The sequence below is a fragment of the Mytilus galloprovincialis genome, chromosome 14, assembly GCF_965363235.1.
Source record: "Mytilus galloprovincialis chromosome 14, xbMytGall1.hap1.1, whole genome shotgun sequence".
NCBI classification, from domain to species: Eukaryota; Metazoa; Mollusca; class Bivalvia; order Mytilida; family Mytilidae; genus Mytilus; species Mytilus galloprovincialis.
Genome location: NC_134851.1, coordinates 6,757,545 through 6,779,144, shown reverse-complemented (window position 1 = coordinate 6,779,144; position 21,600 = coordinate 6,757,545). Strand labels below are relative to the sequence as shown.

Below are 21,600 nucleotides of genomic sequence, written 5' to 3'. Positions count from 1 at the left end.
AACAAACCACACATACAATTTTGGTCACTTATGGAGGTTCTATGCATTTAGGTTTTACGTTCATAGAAATCGTGTAAATTACACAAATCAGAAACAGAATTTAAGTTTCACTGTGATTTTATATTTTTACAACAATTAATCACTCAATATCATTAAAATTTTCTTTAGAAATAATCTTTGGTATGTTCGCCAAATTTAATGTCAATATTTGAGTCAATAGCATGTGTAACTCTGAGACTCGTTACAAGCATTCAAAACTTTAGTTGAGAAAATCTAAGCCATTCATCAACAATTACTACTTTTAAATCGACAAAATTTTGTGAAGGTTGGTCTCTGCGATTGAGATTTCTGCCACTGACATCCAAGACATGTTCGATAGGGTTTATGTATGGAAACATGGAAGGCCAAAAGATAGTGTAAATGGCTTTATGCTCTTTGGACTCGGTCACAATCCTTGCCCTGTGTGGTCTAGAGTTGTCGTCCATGTACAAGGGTCGTGACCATGTTGACGCAATTGGGGGATTATAAAATGAAAGACTACAATGTTTTTAGGCACTAAATATCTGTATATCTGTCCGTTTATGTGACCCTGCAGGATATGCATACCCGGCTTACAATGGTATAAGAAGCAATCACGTACTGTAACACCACCAGGGCAAATGAAATCATTAGGCAAATGTTGTTTTGGTTGTAGGCCATATTATTTCCCCAAATATAAATTTGTATTATGGCGATGAGTGGTCAAAACATAAACCGACTCTTATCTGACCAATGAGTGTTTTGTCAGCTTCTTATGTTCGAGCATAGATAGTCATTCTCCTGTTGAAACCTGCCTTTACAGTGCCTGCCTGTTAGGGCATGTCTTTTGACAGTGTGACTTGCTCTTTGGCTGCCTCTATGAAGTCAAGGACCAATGTTTGCACACTAACACGACCGTCTGGAGAAACAGTGTATTTGTAAACATGCAGATGCCCTTTAATAAAAAGTTGCTTGACTGCTTTATCGGAGTTCAATCTTTTTGTTTGTAATGAATTTTCTTAGTGTATGTTAAAGGCAATTCGTAACACCAAACATAAATATTTTTTTGGCAATAGTTAAAAAAATATTGCCAGTTATTTATTGGTGATGCTTAACTTTTGGCGGACTGTATATTTACTTTGACCCTTTGACATAAATATAAAAATTTCCAAAACAAATTGAACCAGACACTAACAATGTCTAACATTGTTTATTGGACAAAGGTTGCAATTTTTCATTGGATATATAGCAATTTGACAAACACTAATTTTGATCATCCAGAACCTAAATATATCCTTACCAATAAAACGTGATTGAAATTATCATCTGATTTTTACAGAGTTATCTCCCTGTAGTGTTATGTACCACCTTAAACATGTTAAATAAGAGAAGTGGTGATGGTAGATTTAGTGTAGTACCACCTTAAACATGTTAAATAAGAGAAGTGGTGATGGTAGATTTAGTGTAGTACCACCTTAAACATGTTAAATAAGAGAAGTGGTGATGGTAGATTTAGTGTAGTACCACCTTAAACATGTTAAATAAGAGAAGTGGTGATGGTAGATTTAGTGTAGTACCACCTTAAACATGTTAAATAAGAGAAGTGGTGATGGTAGATTTAGTGTAGTACCACCTTAAACATGTTAAATAAGAGAAGTGGTGATGGTAGATTTAGTGTAGTACCACCTTAAACATGTTAAATAAGGCAAGTGGTGATGGTAGATTTAGTGTAGTACCACCTTAAACATGTTAAATAAGGCAAGTGGTGATGGTAGATTTAGTGTAGTACCACCTTAAACATGTTAAATAAGAGAAGTGGTGATGGTAGATTTAGTGTAGTACCACCTTAAACATGTTAAATAAGGGAAGTGGTGATGGTAGATTTAGTGTAGTACCACCTTAAACATGTTAAATAAGAGAAGTGGTGATGGTAGATTTAGTGTAGTACCACCTTAAACATGTTAAATAAGAGAAGTGGTGATGGTAGATTTAGTGTAGTACCACCTTAAACATGTTAAATAAGAGAAGTGGTGATGGTAGATTTAGTGTAGTACCACCTTAAACATGTTAAATAAGAGAAGTGGTGATGGTAGATTTAGTGTAGTACCACCTTAAACATGTTAAATAAGGCAAGTGGTGATGGTAGATTTTGTGTAGTACCACCTTAAACATGTTAAATAAGAGAAGTGGTGATGGTAGATTTTGTGTAGTACCACCTTAAACATGTTAAATAAGAGAAGTGGTGATGGTAGATTTTGTGTAGTACCACCTTAAACATGTTAAATAAGAGAAGTGGTGATGGTAGATTTAGTGTAGTACCACCTTAAACATGTTAAATTAGAGAAGTGGTGATGGTAGATTTAGTGTAGTACCACCTTAAACATGTTAAATAAGAGAAGTGGTGATGGTAGATTTAGTGTAGTACCACCTTAAACATGTTAAATAAGGCAAGTGGTGATGGTAGATTTTGTGTAGTACCACCTTAAACATGTTAAATAAGAGAAGTGGTGATGGTAGATTTTGTGTAGTACCACCTTAAACATGTTAAATAAGAGAAGTGGTGATGGTAGATTTTGTGTAGTACCACCTTAAACATGTTAAATAAGAGAAGTGGTGATGGTAGATTTTGTGTAGTTTCTGATGCTTATAAATGACCATAAGTTATTGAGAATTATCTGGTGGGCCATTGTTTTTCTCATTAATTTTTCTTTTAATTTTGTCATGTCTGACAGGGCCTTTCATAGCTTATTGAATTGTATGATATGGAATTTGCTCATTGTTGGAAGCTGTACAGTGAACTTTTGTTGCTAACATCGTCACGAAGCTGTTTCATTATGTTCATACTTCCATGCTGCCTTTTACATAATTATTAAAGCTATTGACAACTAATAATCAATCTTTCTATTTTAGCTGTCCGCTTTGGACGTGTCCCAAAGAAAGAAAAAGCTCGAATCATCGAACAAATGCATCGTGTTAACTGCCAGACTCAGGTGAACCAACTCCATACCTTACTACAGAATCCTGATGATCTCATACAAGCTGTTATACTGGCACACAGACAAACTAACACAATACCTCCTCAAAATGTTCAGACAATGAGAGAGGCAGCCTTGTGCAATAATGATTTCCTAAACGTCCCTGCTCATATGGTAAGTCTGAATACCTCCTCAGAATGTTCAGTCCATGAGGGAGGCAGCTTTCTGCAATAATGATTTCCTAAACGTCCCCGCTCATATGGTAAGCCTGAAAACCTCCTCAGAATGTTCAGTCCATGAGGGAGGCAGCTTTCTGCAATAATGATTTCCTAAACGTCCCCGCTCATATGGTAAGCCTGAAAACCTCCTCAGAATGTTCAGTCCATGAGGAAGGCAGCCTTGTGCAATAAAGATTACCTAAACGTCCCCTCTCATATGGTAAGTCTGAATACCTCCTAGACATGTTCAGACCATGAGGGAGGCAGCCTTGTGCAATAAATGATTTCCTTAACTTCCCCTCTCATATGGTAAGTCTGAATACCTCCTTAAAATGGTCATTCCATGAGGGAGGCAGCTTTGTACAATAATGATTTCCTAAACGCCCCCTCTCATATGGTAAGTCTGAATACCTCCTCAAAATTATCAGTCCATGAGAGAGGCAATCTAGTGCAATAATGATTTCATTAACGTCCCTGCTAATATAGCAAGGTTGGATATCTTATACTACATCAAAATGCTGCACTATTGTACAATAATGATTTATAGAAAGTCCCTTCTCACATGGTATTTTGATTGAAGCTTAAAATTGTCAGTCAATGAGAGAAAACTTAGTTGATTTCCTATCACACCATTTAGTACCATAACATAAGGATAAAACTTTTGCATTAAAAATTTTCACAAAATCTGATGTTGTAATTGAGACAATTAGAGTGGGCTGCTGTGATCACAGGCTGAAATAACAGGATCCACCTGACTTGAAGTAAAAACATTTATTCTTCATCTTTGACTCAAATATCTACTAGTTCATCAAATTAATCGATATATACATTTGAATTTATACACATTACAAATAATAAGCTAAAGATTTCAAAAGTGTAGAAAAAACAAAAACACTGAACTCAGAGGAAAATTCAAAATGGAAAGTAAGAGTACTTTATGAACACTAATATTATGTATCCGTTTTTATGCCCCACCTACGATAGTAGAGGGGCATTATGTTTTCTGGTCTGTGCGTCCGTTCGTCCGTCTGTTCGTTCGTTCGTCTGTTCGTTCGTCCGTCTGTCCCGCTTCAGGTTAAAGTTTTTGGTCAAGGTAGTTTTTGATGAAGTTGAAGTCCAATCAACTTGAAACTTAGTACACATGTTCCTTATGATATGATCTTTCTAATTTAAATGCCAAATTAGAGTTTTGACCCCAATTTTACGGTTCACTGATAGAAAATGATAGTGCAAATTTCAGGTTAAAGTTTTTGGCTTCAGGTTAAAGTTTTTGGTCAAGGTAGTTTTTGATGAAGTTGAAGTCCAATCAACTTGAAACTTAGTATACATGTGCCCTATGATATGATCTTTCTAATTTAAATGCCAAATTAGAGTTTTGACCCCAATTTTACGGTTCACTGAACATAGAAAATGATAGTGCAAATTTCAGGTTAAAGTTTTTGGTCAAGGTAGTTTTTGATAAAGTAGAAGTCCAATCAACTTGAAACTTAGTATACATGTTCCCTTTGATAAGATCATTCTAATTTTAATGCCAAATTAGAGAATTTATTCCAATTTCACAGTCCTTTAAACATAGAAAATGATAGTGTGAGTGGGGCATCCGTGTACTGTGGACACATTCTTGTTATATGACTATATTTTATTTTAGGCTTGCCCATTGAATGCCCAGCTTGCCAGAGACCCAAACGATAACAGCCAAGAATGGGAGGACTTTTACGATTTCTACACACCCGCCATTATCTCTGTGGTTAACTTTGCTAAATCTGTTCCTGGCTTCTGTATTCTTAATCAGGATGATCAAGTCACTCTACTGAAGGTAAATAAAAAAACATGACAAGTTTCGTAACATATATCACAGTCTTCTACACATGAGTGTCTAAAACATATGTCAAAGTCTTCTACACATGTTGATTGTTTAAAACATATGTCAAAGTCTTCTACACATGTTGATTGTCTAAAACATATGAGTTGCGTCGGATAGAAATCGACCTTATGCAAGTTAACGTGAACATGTACATGTACAATACTCTGATTTATTTTGGAGCATTCATTAAAGAAATACAATGAAATAAAAGATGAAGTTCTGTCCCTTGTATAGCTTCAATAAACAATTCAACTTGCAAACAGTCCCAGACTTTCCATTGAATTTGTTTTTAAAACCTACATTTATGTAAACAGATACATTAATGTTGATTTGCATTTCTATCCGAGGCAGCTCATATATATTAACACATGACAAGTACTATAAAAAAAAAGAGATTACAGATACCAATTGAAGATATATTCAAACTAGTACATAAAAACAACAAACAGATGATGACATAGAAAAAACAAAAATCAATCCACCTTCATCAAAGAAGTGAAAAAAAGAGATATACTACAGATTTTTCATTAATATCAAATTTCAGAAAGTACAAAAATTAGCAGGAAATAACTCAATCCAACCATTAATTGATAACTTTATATTAAGAACAGTAGAATTCAGAATGGAAACAGGAATGTTATTGAATGTTTAAATATCTGCACTGTTTAATTTTTTTAATTTTGTACAAAATGACAATTAAAACTTTTTACTTTTTTCAGGCAGCAACCTTTGAAGTTTTACTGGTTAGACACGCTTGTTTGTTTGATACAGACAATGGAACAATGATGTTTACGTGCGGCAAACTCTTCAAACGGCCACCGCCAGATGTAAGATTAAATATTTACACTTGTATACAAATTAGCAGAACTTTAACTTTGTCAAACCCTCTTTGAACTTTATCAAATCTTGACAGAAACTTTGTCATAATCACAAAAGAGTATTTGAAGAAATTTGTCTTTTATTAGGAAATAACTTTTTTAGTAAACGTTTGATTTAGTTTTATTTTAACTGAAGCTTCTGTATTGTCATGGGATACTTACTATCTAGACTCAAACTTTTTGCATTATAATTTTTTGCATTTGTTGGCATTTTAAGTTGTTTGTTTATTAAATAAACTTTTTATGTCAACTATATGGTACATTTTGTGGTTAGAAATTTTAGAAACTTGATGAACTTTGGTAGCCCTTCATGGAATTGAAGTTTTCTCTAATTTAATGATAAAATGGACATAGTTTTTGGCAGTAAACATTATACTTTTAAGCTGATATCATTAAAAGAAAAAATTCAGGAGATCTTTCAAATTTCTGAAAGATTTCAGCTTGGAAAATTATTGTTGCTGACCAATTCATGTATGTTTTGGTTTAATTTGTAATATTCATTATAACAAATATTTCAGTCCACCAATTCCGCTGGTTTCCTGTTGGACTCAATGTTTGATTTTGCCGAGAGGTTCAATATGCTTAAGTTAGCAGAGGAAGAAATAGCCTTGTTTTCTGCAATAGTTCTGTTATCTCCTGGTAAGTAACAAGTCCATGGTTTTAAACAAACTGAAACTTTTACTGTTCTACAGTTACGGCCCTTTACAAGTGGAAAATTGTTAAATTTAGTTTGCCTCACCAAATGTTATGAAACTTTAGGACAATGCTCATTACCACAAAACACAGATTAAGTACAAATTTGGGTAACGTCACTTTTACAAGGTTCTATTTCAGCAGGGGCATCATCTGTATCATTCACCATTAATTTATTTTAAATCCCTGAAAAACAGAATTCATTTCAAATGCAAAATTAAGGGGAATAATTGGATGAGAAACTAGAAATTTTTTATTGGCCTAGTTACACATTTGCCTTTCAGTATCAGTAACAAATATTTGTATATATTTGAGTATTAATACCCTACCATTGAAGTTGAAGGGGACTTAAGTTTGCACTCTATCCAGCTCTCCAGCAATTCTGTTTTCCAGACTATTTTTCTTCGTTCTTGATTATAATGTTATTTTATTTTCAGATCGTCCAGGTTTACGAAATGTAGAACAGATTGAGAAACTACAGAACAAACTAACGGAGAGTCTACAGACCGTGATAAATACTAATCATAAGGAGGACACAACTCTCTTCGCTAAATTACTGATGAAAACTACCGATTTACGTACACTAAATACTCTACACTCAGAAAAGTCAATAGGTAGGTCAACGAAATTCAACCTATGTACGCCAAATACTCTTAGCTCCAAAAAGTCAATTTGCACCTATTTACACATGAAATTTTTTTTTACGTACTTAGAAATACTCTACACACCTGAAAATATAAAAAAAAGAAGATGTGATTTGATTGCAAATGAGACAACTCTCCACAAGAGACCAAAATGAAGCACAAATTAGCAATTATAGGTCACTGTACAGCCATTCTAATTAAAAACCGATCTCTCATCGCTCCCGTTTTTTGATATGTCGCGTGGGAGATCTAACGAAACCTGCTTTGAGGTCACATGTGAGTGAACTAGAAGTTATGAATTTATTATAACGATATGCAAATGAGTTGACGACCTATTTATAAGCCAATCAAAAAAGTTTATGAATTATTTTGACTGACAATTTAGTTGTAAATAAAATGAGTAACATCCCTTTACCTTACTTTAAACTTTCAAGATTGTGGAAGACTCAATTTCATTGGCCGAAAAAGACACACCTACGAGGTCACTCACATGTGACCTCAAGGCGGGTTTCGTTAGATCTCCCACGCGACATATCAGAAAATGGGAGCGATGAGAGATCGGTTTTTAATTAAATTGCTGTACAGCCTTCAACAATGAGCAAAGCCCATACCGCTTAGTCAGCTATTAAAGACCCCGAAATGACAATATAAACAATTCAAACGAGAAAACTAACGGCCTTATTTATGTAAAAAAAGAAGTCAATATTTACCAAGTGACACACTACTGATGTATGTACTCTTTATACTCTATGCTCTGAAAAGCTAATAATTACCAATTGATTCATGTATTCTAAATACTCTACAATCAGTCTCATTTTGTCATTGTAAATTTTATTTTTTTTATGTGTTCGTAAATTATTTTTCTTATTTACTCGTGTATTTGTTTCATTCAGGATGAAGTTTTAAATATTAAACATTGACAACTGTGACAAAACTATATGCCAGTGGGTGTTCTACTTATCATTCAGATCGTTTGCATAAAATGAATTAGATATAGAAATTATTGCAAAATATTGATTAACCTTGATTTGACATGGAAAAAAACCTTTAGTTGACCTTGATTTGTCTGGATAAAACATTTAATTGACCTTGATTTCACATCTTTCCAGCAGCTATCTTTTTGTTTTGAATATTGAATTTGAATTAATGTTTATCTTTTGTACCGTGTCACTGTTACAATTAATGATTTTTTTTATTGAAAACAAAATGTGACCATAGGTTAAACAAAGCTATTTAGATGGCATTTATAAATGTTATTTTATGTAAAGAGGAAAAACGTTATTTATCTAGAGAATAAACTTGTGTGAAAAGTTCAATGTAAAAATAAGGTTATTTACTAGAGAAATGGTGGTAAAGCTGGAGAATTAGGAGTTTAGTCTTTAGAAATAGCATTCTTTCTTTTGTAATATTGGGCATAAGGGGGGATAATTATAAAACTTTAATTTTGAAATATCAAATATCAAAAGATCAAATTGTAAACTGACCTAATTGCTGGACTTGAGTAGCAGTTGTTATAAACGATCACTTTGAGAAGACTATATAAGTTTGATTAACTTGCATCTCATCCCTTTTGCACATTTAAGCAAATAAAATATGTTTAAACTAACAATCACTTTTGCTTTGTGTCACTGGACATTTTTTCTTGAGAGATCAACACTTTTTAGATGGGAAAGTCAGAGATTTTGGCCTAATACAGATACAGTGAATGTCCTGCTCTTTGCCACTCCTAAGTCATGAAGTATAAATATTTAGCTCCACACTGTTTCCTTTGTTGACTCAATACCAGCTTTATGGTACATTTTTAACATGAAAACAAATAAGAAAAATTTAAATAAACTCTTGTTTATTTCAGTGTGTTAATAATAATATGTAAGGGAAATTTCTGTTTATACTTCGGTACTGACAAATTATTTATTTTCATGGATTGATGAAACATTGTATTTTCGTGGAAATTTGTTTTGTAGTTTTGTTAAACATTTGAATTCCTGCTTAACATATCCTCAAGAAATTCACTAAAATTGGTAGCCTACAAATAATAATGCATCCACTTTATTACTGATATTTTTATGTTGTAAGCTAATGTTGTTATCAAATATTCACAGAAATTATTATTTTAAAAAGGGCAAGGAGAAGGAGAGTCGAGTGACGGGAAAATGGAAACAAATAAAAATATATCTGATTCTAGGTAAGCTTGTAATACTGTCAGCTTTAACGTCATTGGTCTAATTAGTTTATTTACTTTATCCCTAGTCGGTCAATACTGAGTTCATGAGTTCCAACTCCTATGGTTGCATGTGCAGTTTTCCTGTTGATTGTTGTGGGTCTCTTCCGCACACTTACTTCCTCCAACAATACAAAATGGCCACCACAATATAACCAATAGTACTGAAAATTGTGGAGAGTTTTCTCATAGGCAATCATACTGCATCTTTGAAACAGTAATCAATATTGATTACGATTACAACTCCTTGTTGTAAATTGGTATATTCTGGCTCTAGTAATATTCAGTTTATTTTGCACCTAAGATGAAAATGCTAAAATTTAGTAACAAACATAATTAAACATTGACAAAAAAGGTAAATGCATGTTTTCTGATAATCATAATAAAACAGTTGCCATGATAGAGACCAGGTTTACTTAATAAGGTGTTAAACACAAACAAAAAAATAAAGTTACTTGACTAACAGAATAACCAGTATTAAAAGAATAACAAAAGTTAGGATGTAAATAATTTTTAAGATCATCAACTGTGTCAAAGTGTGAAAAAAAGGACATGAACATGTGTTGAGTGAAAAATAACTAGAATTAAACATTGTACCTTGAAAGGAAAGTGAAATGTCAGTTTGCATGATTTAATAAAAAGTTGTTTTTGAAGTTTAATATTAGTTAAAAACAAACCATGATAGTGACACACTCTTGAAAAACAAGTTCAAAACATAGGATATTTTAGGTGTTATTGATTAAAATTGGATCAAGACATTTAAATATGACAAGTGGTAAAATATATTTTTTATTACAGATCTGAAGGTTCTTCACCATCCGATCAGTCTGGGGCTACAGGTTACGATTCTGGCTGTGGGTCATATGACGGCAGCACAGGCTCCGGAATAAGATTCCCTAATGACACCCACCAAGTGGTTCTTAAAACACCTTACGGAACATTTTATAAAGAAGAAAATGCTGGATATTATGGTCTGGTTCCAGACATGCCACGTAGACGATGTCACACATTAGACCGGGAAACAGTCACACGACCCAGATTACATACGATAGATGAAGGAAATCGTAGACGGAATACTTTAGATAGAGACTATATGAACAAAATGGTGAACAAGTTGAGTGACAAGTTAGAAAAGCGTGCTGCCATTCGTGGAGACAGCATGCCGCCATCGATATGTAACAGTGCCGCAAGCAGTCCCATTCCTGAGGAATTTCATGCTTATCTGAATAGAACCCACCATGATTTTATTCCTATATCAATGGCTGATTCTACCAGTGCTTGTAGTTCTCGTGCCAGTCCAGCATTTTCTAGGGACTCATTACTTCCCTTTGGTTCTTCGTCTCCTGGATCTCCAAATTCAAGGTCAAGGTCAGGTTCTATGGGACAGGACGAATTTGGCCCAATGAGGCCTAGATGCTATAGTTTTCATATGAACAGTGAAGGCCGGGCTTCCCGAGTTCCAAGGAATCTATCAGCTACAATGTATCCTGACGAAAGAATCTCCCCTGATGATCTCCAGTATCGATTAAATCCAGAAATGCGTAGAGGTAGTGTTGGTGCATCATTTGGACCTTACGCCAGAAAGAAGTCACCATTGGCAGAGAGGTCTTCGGACTATTTACCCAAGTTTTCAGATAATTTTCTCTCTCAAGAACATAAGGTATATCATGACTCTAATGTATTTTGTAATTGACCATTAATGTTTTCAATGTGTTAAAGTTACCACCAAATCCACAGTTGACCAGTGGTACATGTACATAATGTAGCTAAGGAATCACTCTCCAATTTGTGAATCACTTGGATCAATCAAGTTCGATTACTACAATATTATATTAATGGTAGCAACACGTTTAACTATAGTACTAAGTTACTATAATTTCTGATTTATCATGATTAACTTTAAACTTAAATAAATAATGGTTTGTGTACATACATGATGGTGTTAAATTGTTCGCTTAAAAAAACAAAATCTGCCAATGTAGAGTTTTGACTATGATTTCACACTGGTTAACTGAACATGGAGGTAATTAATGTGAGCATTGGAGTGTGTCCTATGAACACATACTGTTGTTTACCTTTTTCTTTATTTCACCAGTGGTGCTATACATTTTTATTCACTCCAATTGATGCATTTTCAATAATAGTTTTGACTGTTTGAATATGTGTATATTTGAAGCTTTAGGATAGAACGATATAATCTTCAATAAGAAGGATTGTTAGAAACTTTATGAAGAAGAAAAACTTGATGTGTGTGATTCCCAAATTTTTAATAATATTATTCCTTAGTGAGTATCGCAGTAATAAAAACATAATAACACGTAATACATTCTGAAATCTGATATAATGATATATGTACATATCTGTATTTAGCTTTTCTTAAACTCGCAATCATAGATGAACATATAAAATTCTAAAAATAACAGTAATTATAATTAGAGTCAATCATGTTTGTCAAATGGATGAAAGTTATTTCATAATTAATTATTTTTTTGTATTTCAGCTTCAAAGACCTGGTTCAGATTCTTATGAAAGTTCATCGTTGCTAAGGATACCTGTTCCTATAGCACCCGGTGGATCACTATGGCAACATCGTTCACCATCAGGTCACCTTAAATCATCATTTAAACCTATACCTCCAAGAGAGGAAGGCATACATGGATCTCAAGAATTACAAAAAGAGGAAATTTCACAGCCTGGCTCTCCTATGGCTGTCGATCAAGAAGAAGAATCTGAAGACAAAGTCAAAATATTTCACAAGAAATTTGATAAGCTACGAAAACACCATATTCACAATAATACCCAAGGAGAAGAAAAATCAAGGCCCACGACTCCTGATAATTCAGCCAGTAATGGCACCAAATCGAATGAAAGTGTTGTTATGGAGCCAAAAAAGAATGAAAAGGCGAAGAAATCAACGATTGAGGCTCATCCTCAGTTGTTTGCTCATTTAAATAGTCCGGTACAGAAGTCGTACAATCCGTTCATGAGTCATCAACAGCTAGTCACGTCAAATAACAGAGAACAATTATTATTGAATGTACCGAGAGTTATGAAAAGTACTGTTCAAAAATCACAATTTGTTGATAATGGTGTCCCACAGAAGTCAGATAAAGAATTTGCAGGTGATGTGGCTGAAAGAGACTTGCATCATTCAACCAAGCTTCACCTTAAAGATAAATTATTACGCAAATATGACAGTACGGAAAATCTAAGCAAAATTGATCAAGGACATGGCTCCAATGAAAATGTTGCCAACCACAGCATTGTTGAAAATGGACAAAATTCAGCCATGCTTGGTGACAACCAATCAAATCCCTTTGCCCAGATGCAGCGATATAATGGACCACATGTGATGGGTCCGATTGGACAAAATGCTCAGGGTATGGTATACCCACAAATGTACCCTGGTGGCGTACCCATGCATCCTGCATTTATAGGGGCAGCTTACAACTCTATTCAGGCGATGAATCTCCTACCAGCCTACAATCAGCACCTGGCAGGAATGCAGCAACTTGCTCAACTCTGTGTCAATCCACATAATAGGTAAATATATTTACTGCTTATAAAAAAGTACATGTGCTTGAGTCTTAGACTCTTAGTGGGCATACACTTATTTGTTCATTTGTTGTTTAATAGTAGAACAATGTAGGAAGAATCCACATCATAGGATAATATAAAAAAAAAAAAGACTTGGTGAAACAACTCTTCAAAGGAGACCAAATGACACAGAAATAAACAACACAAAATAGGTCACGTTACAGCCTTCAACAATAAGTAAAGCCCATATCTCATAGTCCACTTACAAATGACCCTAATGAATGATCTAAAAAATTGAACGAAATTAAATATGTAACACTGCAACAGACTACCAATATAAAAGCTCCCCCTTCAAAAAGAAATATACGATAATTGTACAAGATTTTTAAATCTTTTCACATTTTATTGTTATGTGTTTGAAGCATTTTTCTCAATTCACTTTCAACAGAAACACTCAAACCCAAAATTTAAACTGTAAACTAATGCAGGCACAGGGCTTTTTAATAAGTTTAAAATTTTTATATAGTTTTTTATAGTTTAGTTAATCTACAAAACTTTTCTTTTATTGTTATGTAGCTAGGTGTAAAGACTAACAATAACTTAACTGTTTCTCATTACAGAGGTGAAGCCAATGATTGCTTATTTATAGATAACTAAACTTTGTAATTTTTTTCTCATTACAGAGGTGAAGGTGAAGGCCAGCCTTTAAACTTAACACGTCCTCCATTAACCATGCCATCAAACATGCCACAAGTCATGCCACAAGTCACGTTGGAAGAAATTCTCGACAGAAAGATCAAAGAGGAAATTAGCTCTTAGTTTTTATGACGAATTAAACGATTCCTTTTATAACATATTTTATTGTTCAGAATTTTCTTCACATTTTGTCTTTTCATTTTGTTATATAAGTGTAAGATTAAATGTAAAGGTAGTTTTAATATCAAATTATGTTCAACCTGTGAGTGAATGATATATGTGAACTGCATCAGTGATGAGAAATAATGAAACAAGGTTGCTGCTTGCATGTGAACAAAGAAAGTTTGATAGCGAGGTGAAGAGTTCGAAGAGATATGATTTAGATTCTACAACTTATATTTACCTTTCCAAAAAGTAAAGCATATATGTGAACCTCATGATCTTTTACAAAAAGACAAGAGAAAAGAGGCATAATATATTCACAGATTTTCAGTTCTTGCAACAATGATACAATTAGTAACTTGTGTAAGAACATTTTTTTCATTTTTTGTTCAATTCAAAAGTAGCATTATGAGGCTGAAATTATTAAATAAGTTTTGATTTCAACAGCCAAATGTTTTTGGTTTGTTGGTGTCTCATTGAAGAATATCCAACCTTAATTTATTCGTATTAACAAAGGTCATAATGTTGAAGAGGTATTTTATTATACTAAAATAACTTTTTAATGTTGATTCAAAGAAAGTCAACAGTTAAAACATTTCAAAAAAAAAATTACTTATTCTTCAGTTTGATATTTTCATTCATTGAGTTCTTCACATAACAACATCAGTTTGAAAAAAATAGAATTCAACTGCATCATTTTACCATAAATCAAGAAATACATTGTTACAAAATACTTGTTTTTCTTTTACCTGTTAATTGTGATGTACCTGTGAAGGACTATTCTCGGAAGGATAATGTATATACTTAGTTGTTTTTGTGTGTATATGTAGATTATTTAATGGGTATGAATGTTGATAAAAAAAATATGTACCAGAATTTTCAACTCTGAGCTGTAAACTTTTACTTACAATTACAAACGAAAGTGAATCAACGCCTGGTGAGTTTGTAATTCCCTGAAGTGATACCTCGGGTATGCAGGGTCGTTACGATAAAACACATAAAATGTAGAAAGAATAGATTTGATGGTTTGGACATGCATGAATTTTTTTAACAGAAAACAAATATAAAAAAAAAACAAGAAATACTGATAAATGTTTAGTAATTTGAGACTGTCAAGTATTAATTAAAATCTGCTCTGGTTAGTAGGAAAATAGTTGTTATAACACTTTCTTGAATCTAAAAATCTCAATATTCTCTTGTTTGAACTCACTACTTTTAAAAGTCTAAATTGTTGGTAATTTACTTGTTGCCACTCAATTTAAACAAAAAATGTCATTTGATAGATTTCAGTTGCTTAAAACAATTCTAACCAATCACAATGCTTTGGTGTACACCTTTCCAAATATTACCCAGAATGTATGAATTTCTGAATGGAAAATTGTTTTAACGTAGCGATTCCCTGAATAAATATAAAATATGTAATAGTATAAATGCTCAGAATTGAAAGTTTTGCAAATTATTTTTGATGTTGTGTGTTGTGGAATTAGGAAATAATAATATATTTTGTTGTCACGTTCATTATAAAGATACATTTTATCATTATTTTTATTTATAAAAAAGTACAAATATATATTTAATATTTGTGTTAAAGATAGTTAATATGACTGATAATTTTTCATTAGTTAGTTATTAATATTGTAAATGCTGTATATTGCCATATGAAGGGGCTCATTTAGGGAATCTGTAATAAATTATTTTCTGGGATTTGCTCTAAATGCACAAATCGCTTCATTCTATTTGAAGATTATTTATGTGGTGACCCACAATAAAGTGGAATTAAATTTGTATTGTTGTATATTTTCATATAAGTATTTATTGACAACTTGATAAAATAAAGGTATTGGGCATTGACCGAAATTTTTCAAAATTCAAGCTTTTAAATTTTTGAATATGAAAGATTTAAAAAATGCTCTAATAATCATTTCTGTTTAATTATCATTTAAAAATTTCTATATTAAGGTGGTACCTAACACCTGAACTAAAATTGATTTGGCTCGTTTAATTTTCTTTAAATTTTGACAAAGTATTTAGTTTGACCCTTTGACAAAAATATAAAAATTTCAAAAACTTTGAACCAACCGTTTAATCAGAAAAATTACACTGGTTATATAGCAGTTCGACAAAAACTTATTTTGATCATTGAGAAGCTTGATATTCCCTTAACAACACAACGTCATTAAAAACGTTCTGCTGATTTTACAGAGTTATCTCCCTGTAGTGTTAGGTACTGATTAGTCAGCATAATATTTCTAGATAAAGTATTTCCTGTATCTTAATGTCAGACCAAAGCAATATATGCAGTTAATTCAAGTGAATTTGGAGAAAAATAACACGAATACCACTGTGGTGTTATATTACTAAACTTTATTATTTTTACTCTGTACAGCTGATTTGTTGGGGTATCGTTTGCCAAAATATGTCTAAAAAGTGATTATTAATGTTTTGTAAATAAATTTTCATTTAAGAAAAGGGAGATAAATCAGACTAAAAATAAAAAACTATATTGTGATAAGAAAGTTTAATGCATTAAGGATACTGAGCTAAACATATTTGTCTACCTGCATTACGAATTTGTTTTATAACATTGCTATGATATGAAGAAACTGATTCAGTTAACTTTAGTGTTGAATTTTAATTCTTCACCCATACATATTACTTGGCTTAACAAATACTGTAAATTCAAAAATCATAGCTATTTGATTTCAAATTATCTTTTTGAAAAGGGAAAAACACCTTTAATCCTCAGAGCAAGTTCTGATAGAAAGAGTATGTATACACTATAGACCTATTAATCCGTCCAGGATACTAGAATTGGGAAAGCTAATTTTAATTCATTATCACCTACGGAAAGTGATTTTTTTTTACAATCCATCTTTAAAATTAATTCCTAGATATTCCGAAGAAAGAAATAATGTTATCCTAGATATATTCCACAAGACAATTTATGTTAAAATTATTCACAAATATTCTTGATGTGGACTATCTAAAGGTTGACATTTTGTACAGACATTTGTCTCATGTTGAAGACTGTTGACCTCTAAATGTCTTCTGTTTTTTGTGTTTGTTGGGTTGCTGTCTTGTTGATGTATGCTCAACATCCTTCTTCATTCATATCTATATGCAAGAACCATACCGGTGACTGTAACTGTATTATATATTATAACGGAGGTGCCTTCATAAAGTTGTATTGCAGTTGGATAAGTTTACAGGAACTTATTTGTTACAGTAAATTCACAAATAATTGCGTGCATTTATTATTGCGATTTTGTTAATTTACAATTAAATGCGATTTTAATTTTACGATTTTGAGAAAAATCCTGTTTAATTCATAGAAAACAATTTCAAAGTGTGCGTTAAAATTATTGTGTTTGCAACTTTGTCGCATTTTTCACAATATTAAAAACCTCACATGAATAATTTCTGAATTTACAGTATTAAGTTGTATTGCAGTTGGACCAGATTACAGGATATTTTCTTTATTTAAAAGCTGCAGACATTCAGTGGTAGATCCAGTAAGCTGAGGTTGGTTCCCAGGGTTAAACCCCCCCCCCCCCTTTTTATGATCAATGCTTTTGAATGGAGACATAATTGGAACCCCTCTTTTAAAAAGGGCTGAATTCACCCCTGGACACAAGTCATTAATATTGTTGATTGCAATTCTTTTCAGTGGAGGATCCAGAACTTTGCCTAAGGGGGGCCCGCACAAGTCATTCTTCAATGATTCCATATATAATCAACCAAATTTTTCCCACGAAAGGGGGGGGGGCCCTACCTGGATCCGCCTATGCTTTTAATGTTTTGATTATCAGTATTTGTGACTATTAAAAAAAGGACTGATGTGTACATTTTTAAAAAGCTCAAAAAAGGAAGATTGATTCTGTTTTTAAATCCTGTGTGTCACAAAATATGATTAGTTATGTATTTTCGACTTGATCTGAAAATATTTTTAATAAGGGTTCACCATTTTGATAACTAAAGAAGTTCTATAAATTAAGGGTTACTTTAAATAATTTAGGAATCAAGCCAAAAATAATAGTAATGTATTTGATTTATATATCTAAATATATGATATATTTATAACCCCTATTGTGATTTATGGTCCCCTACAATGTAAAAATTGTTAATATTTTAGATTGTTATATGTGTACCTTTCAAGATTTGACTGTAATATGATGACTCTATATGATAAAAATAGAAAAAACACACGACAATTGGATGTAATATATGTGGTGTTTATTTCTTGTATGTATTTCTTTTATTTCAAGTTTTTTATGAATAGAGAGAAAAAACATTTGAAAATTTTTATTTTTTTTGTTAAGACTTTTCGAGTTAGTTGAAAGCTTGCTTGCCTTTAGTTTAAACGAATGTTATCCATGGAGTACATAAAAAAGATTATGTAATGAATGATATTGCACAAGTGGTTACATTTACATTAAATACATTAATTTATAATGATATGTTCATAGATATCATCAGATTTAATTAGATAAGTCAGGCTATTATTATATTTAATATTGTTTATTAAAGAATTTGTTTAAAAAAAAACTATTATGTATATTTCAAATACAGTGCACAAGTTTTGTAAAATAAAATTACAATGTATTTTTTTTTTTTTAAATGTTAATTAATTACAGTGTACTTTTGTTTCACATGGTGATTGTACACACAAATTACATTGTATTTTGATACACACAGATTACATTGTATGATTGTACACATAAATTACATTGTATATTTGTATACACAGATTACATTGTATGATTGTACACACAGATTACATTGTATATTTATACACACAAATTACACATTGTATAAGTGTAAACACAAAACATTGTGCTACAATTGTTTAATTTTATTCCTTGTACCTTGTTTAATTAAAGGGATGTAAACAAATGCAGAATTGAGTCATTATAAGTAAAAGAATAAAATAGTCCATTATTTATTTTATAAAATTAAAAATGATAAGTTATTAAAACACCTGTCATTTTTTAATATTTCTGTTTTTTATTCCATTGATTCATTTTGTTAATTATAAATATGTGATTGTTACAGAAAATTCATAACACAAATTTTCATTTTATAAATGTTGTTTAGTTGTTGTTTATAAGTATGTTATTCTATTTACTTAATGTTTTGTTCTAGATATTGACTCTGTCCATACAGTAATATAATTTATTCAGGATGAATCAAATTTTACTGAATTCATTTGCTGCATTGTGATAATTAATATTTTCAAAAGTAATGGAAAGTTGAGAGGACAAAAGGTGGGAACTACCTATAAATGGGCTGCCAAAACATTTTTCTTTCCTCATGTTAGAACTAAAAATAATTTGAGAGTTTATACAATACAAGCATTTAGTTTCAAGGGGCTTATCTCCCAACATAACTCATTACATAAGCTAAATTCTATTAATTTCTTATTTATTTAAACACTTGCACAAAATCATTTTGATTGGCCAAGACCATTACTAAGTATTGTGTATTTAACCAATCATAATCCGTAAATTTTAATTTATTGTACATATTGTACAGATATCAATAATCATGCTATTCGTCAATGCAGACACAAGCAGGGAAATCTAGATTCTGAAATTACAGTTTTAAAAAAAGGAGAATAGTTAAGCCAGAATTAATAGATTATACATGATATGATATTTTATGTCAATGTTAAGCAAATTGTTGAATTTTTATTTTAAATATTGCACCCAAAAAAAAGAGGATAATTTTGAAAAGTATCAATCTAATTAAAATTAAATCCTTTAATTGCTCCTGTTCTCATAATTATGACATGAAGCGATTAAAGGATAAAATTTTAATTCTAATTCGGAATTTATGAAGCAAATTTATTGGTTCACAATATCAGAGTTATTGGTAATAGATATATAAAATTGTCCTTGATGACTGTAATAATTAATGGTGTAAACTTCTCAATTATCTTTTATCACTGTTACTTTGAGTATGGACAGATGTTGATATGACATATCTTAGCTTCACCAGAAAGGGTTCTTTTATTACAATGTTTGTCATGTGACACAATGTCATGTGACATGTCGTGCCACAATGTCATTGTTCTGGTAATTTACAAATTTGATCTTTCACCCAACCAAATAATACAGTTTTAGGGTGGACATTTTTCTTTACCAAAGATTTATTTATATATGATTTAATTCAATAATTGATTGGATTTTTTTTAATAATAATAATAATAACCATTGGCGGATCCAGGGGGGTTCTGGGGGTTGGAACTCCCCCTTTTTTTTTGCCGATCAATGCATTTGAATGGGAACATATAGTTGGACCCCCCTTTGTCCTGGGTTGGGACCCCCTCTTTTAAATGGCTGGATCCGCCACTGTAATAACTCATTAAAATATAATGTCTTAAATATTGTGAAGTTAATGCTAGATTGCAATATCAGATACTAAATGTGATTTAGCTTTAAATTAGGGTGAACATTATTTTACAATCTCTACATGACAGTATTGAAGTATAATGCTCAATTTAGTTCATATTTCATCAATCAATCTTTTTCTCCCTCCTTCATTTTGTTAATATAGTCCATGTGTAAATTAACTAAAACAAATTCCACAAATTCGAATTTTTACATCAATTAACAAATCAAAAGTTTATCTTGAAAATCAACAACAGACTTTCAATGACTTTTTTTTTTTTAATTTTTATAAATATTTCTGTAACTTAACATGAAAATGAAATGTTATTATTCCTAAATCATAATGTCATGGCTCAAAACCCTATTCAGCCATTTATCCTTATAAGTAGCAGTGAGGATATTTTCTGGTGAAGCTGAGACACCTCCAATAATATTTATTGTATACAGTTTATGTGTGGCTGTCACCACATATCATATTTTGGGGTTTGTGATTTTTTGACAGATGCAATATAAAAACTTCAGAAACTTGATGTGATATTATTCTAGTAAACAGTGCTGTGCTTGTATGTGGTTTTATTGTTTTTATTTCACCTGCAGGCGCGGATCCAGAAGAGGGGTTGGAACCCCCCTTTTTTAGCTCACCTTTCCAAAAGGAAATGTGAGCGTTTGCCATCACTTGGCGTCCGTCGTCGTCGTCGTCCGTCCGTCGTAAACTATTTCAAAGATCTTCTCCTCTGAAACTACTGAACCAATTCAAACCAAACTTCATCTGATTGATTCCTAGGGTATCTAGAATAAAGTTTGTGTTTTAATTCCCATTTCATCAAAAAACATGGCCGCCATGGCAAAAAATAGAACATAGGGGTAAAATGCAGTTTTTAGCTTATAACTCAAAAACCAAAGCATTTAGAGCAAATCTGACATGGGGGTAAAATTGTTTATCAGGTCAAGATTTATCTGCCCTGAAATTTTCAGATGAATCGGACAACCCGTTGTTGGGTTGCCGCCCCTGAATTGGTAATTTTAAGAAAATTTTGCTGTTTTTGGTTATTATCTTGAATATTTTTATAGATGTAGATAAACTGTAAACAGCAATAATGTAATGCTTGGGGTATACAATGTTTTTTTATACTTTCATCATAAATTATATTATGAACACGAGACAAACGAGACATTTCAGTGTGTCCACTCTTGTTTTTGCTTTTGAAGAAGATATGACAGAATCAAAGAACCATTTATATAAATTGAAAACCCAAAATAATCATTGATGGAAGATTTAAGCAAAAAATTTAAGGTGAGCGATTC

At 32.0% G+C, this 21,600-nt stretch overlaps 1 protein-coding gene across 3 annotated transcripts in view; it reads left to right on the top strand.

Moving 5' to 3' along the window:
• The window catches only part of LOC143058372 (uncharacterized), a 50,090-nt gene extending 29,229 nt beyond the window's left edge, over positions 1-20,861 (top strand). Inside the window, exons 6-14 of one of the 3 annotated variants that reach the window (XM_076231869.1) lie at positions 2,929-3,167; positions 4,860-5,027; positions 5,795-5,902; positions 6,472-6,592; positions 7,084-7,260; positions 9,412-9,475; positions 10,310-11,171; positions 12,012-13,054; positions 13,732-20,861. In XM_076231869.1, coding sequence (XP_076087984.1) covers positions 2,929-3,167; positions 4,860-5,027; positions 5,795-5,902; positions 6,472-6,592; positions 7,084-7,260; positions 9,412-9,475; positions 10,310-11,171; positions 12,012-13,054; positions 13,732-13,867 — 2,918 coding nt within the window. In that variant the 3' untranslated portion in view covers positions 13,868-20,861. Of the gene's footprint in view, positions 1-2,928; positions 3,168-3,274; positions 3,344-3,372; positions 3,432-4,859; positions 5,028-5,794; positions 5,903-6,471; positions 6,593-7,083; positions 7,261-9,411; positions 9,476-10,309; positions 11,172-12,011; positions 13,055-13,731 lie in introns of those variants that run through there. The other 2 variants (XM_076231870.1, XM_076231871.1) reach the window with 2 other exon arrangements.
• Positions 20,862-21,600: the final 739 nt, after the last annotated feature.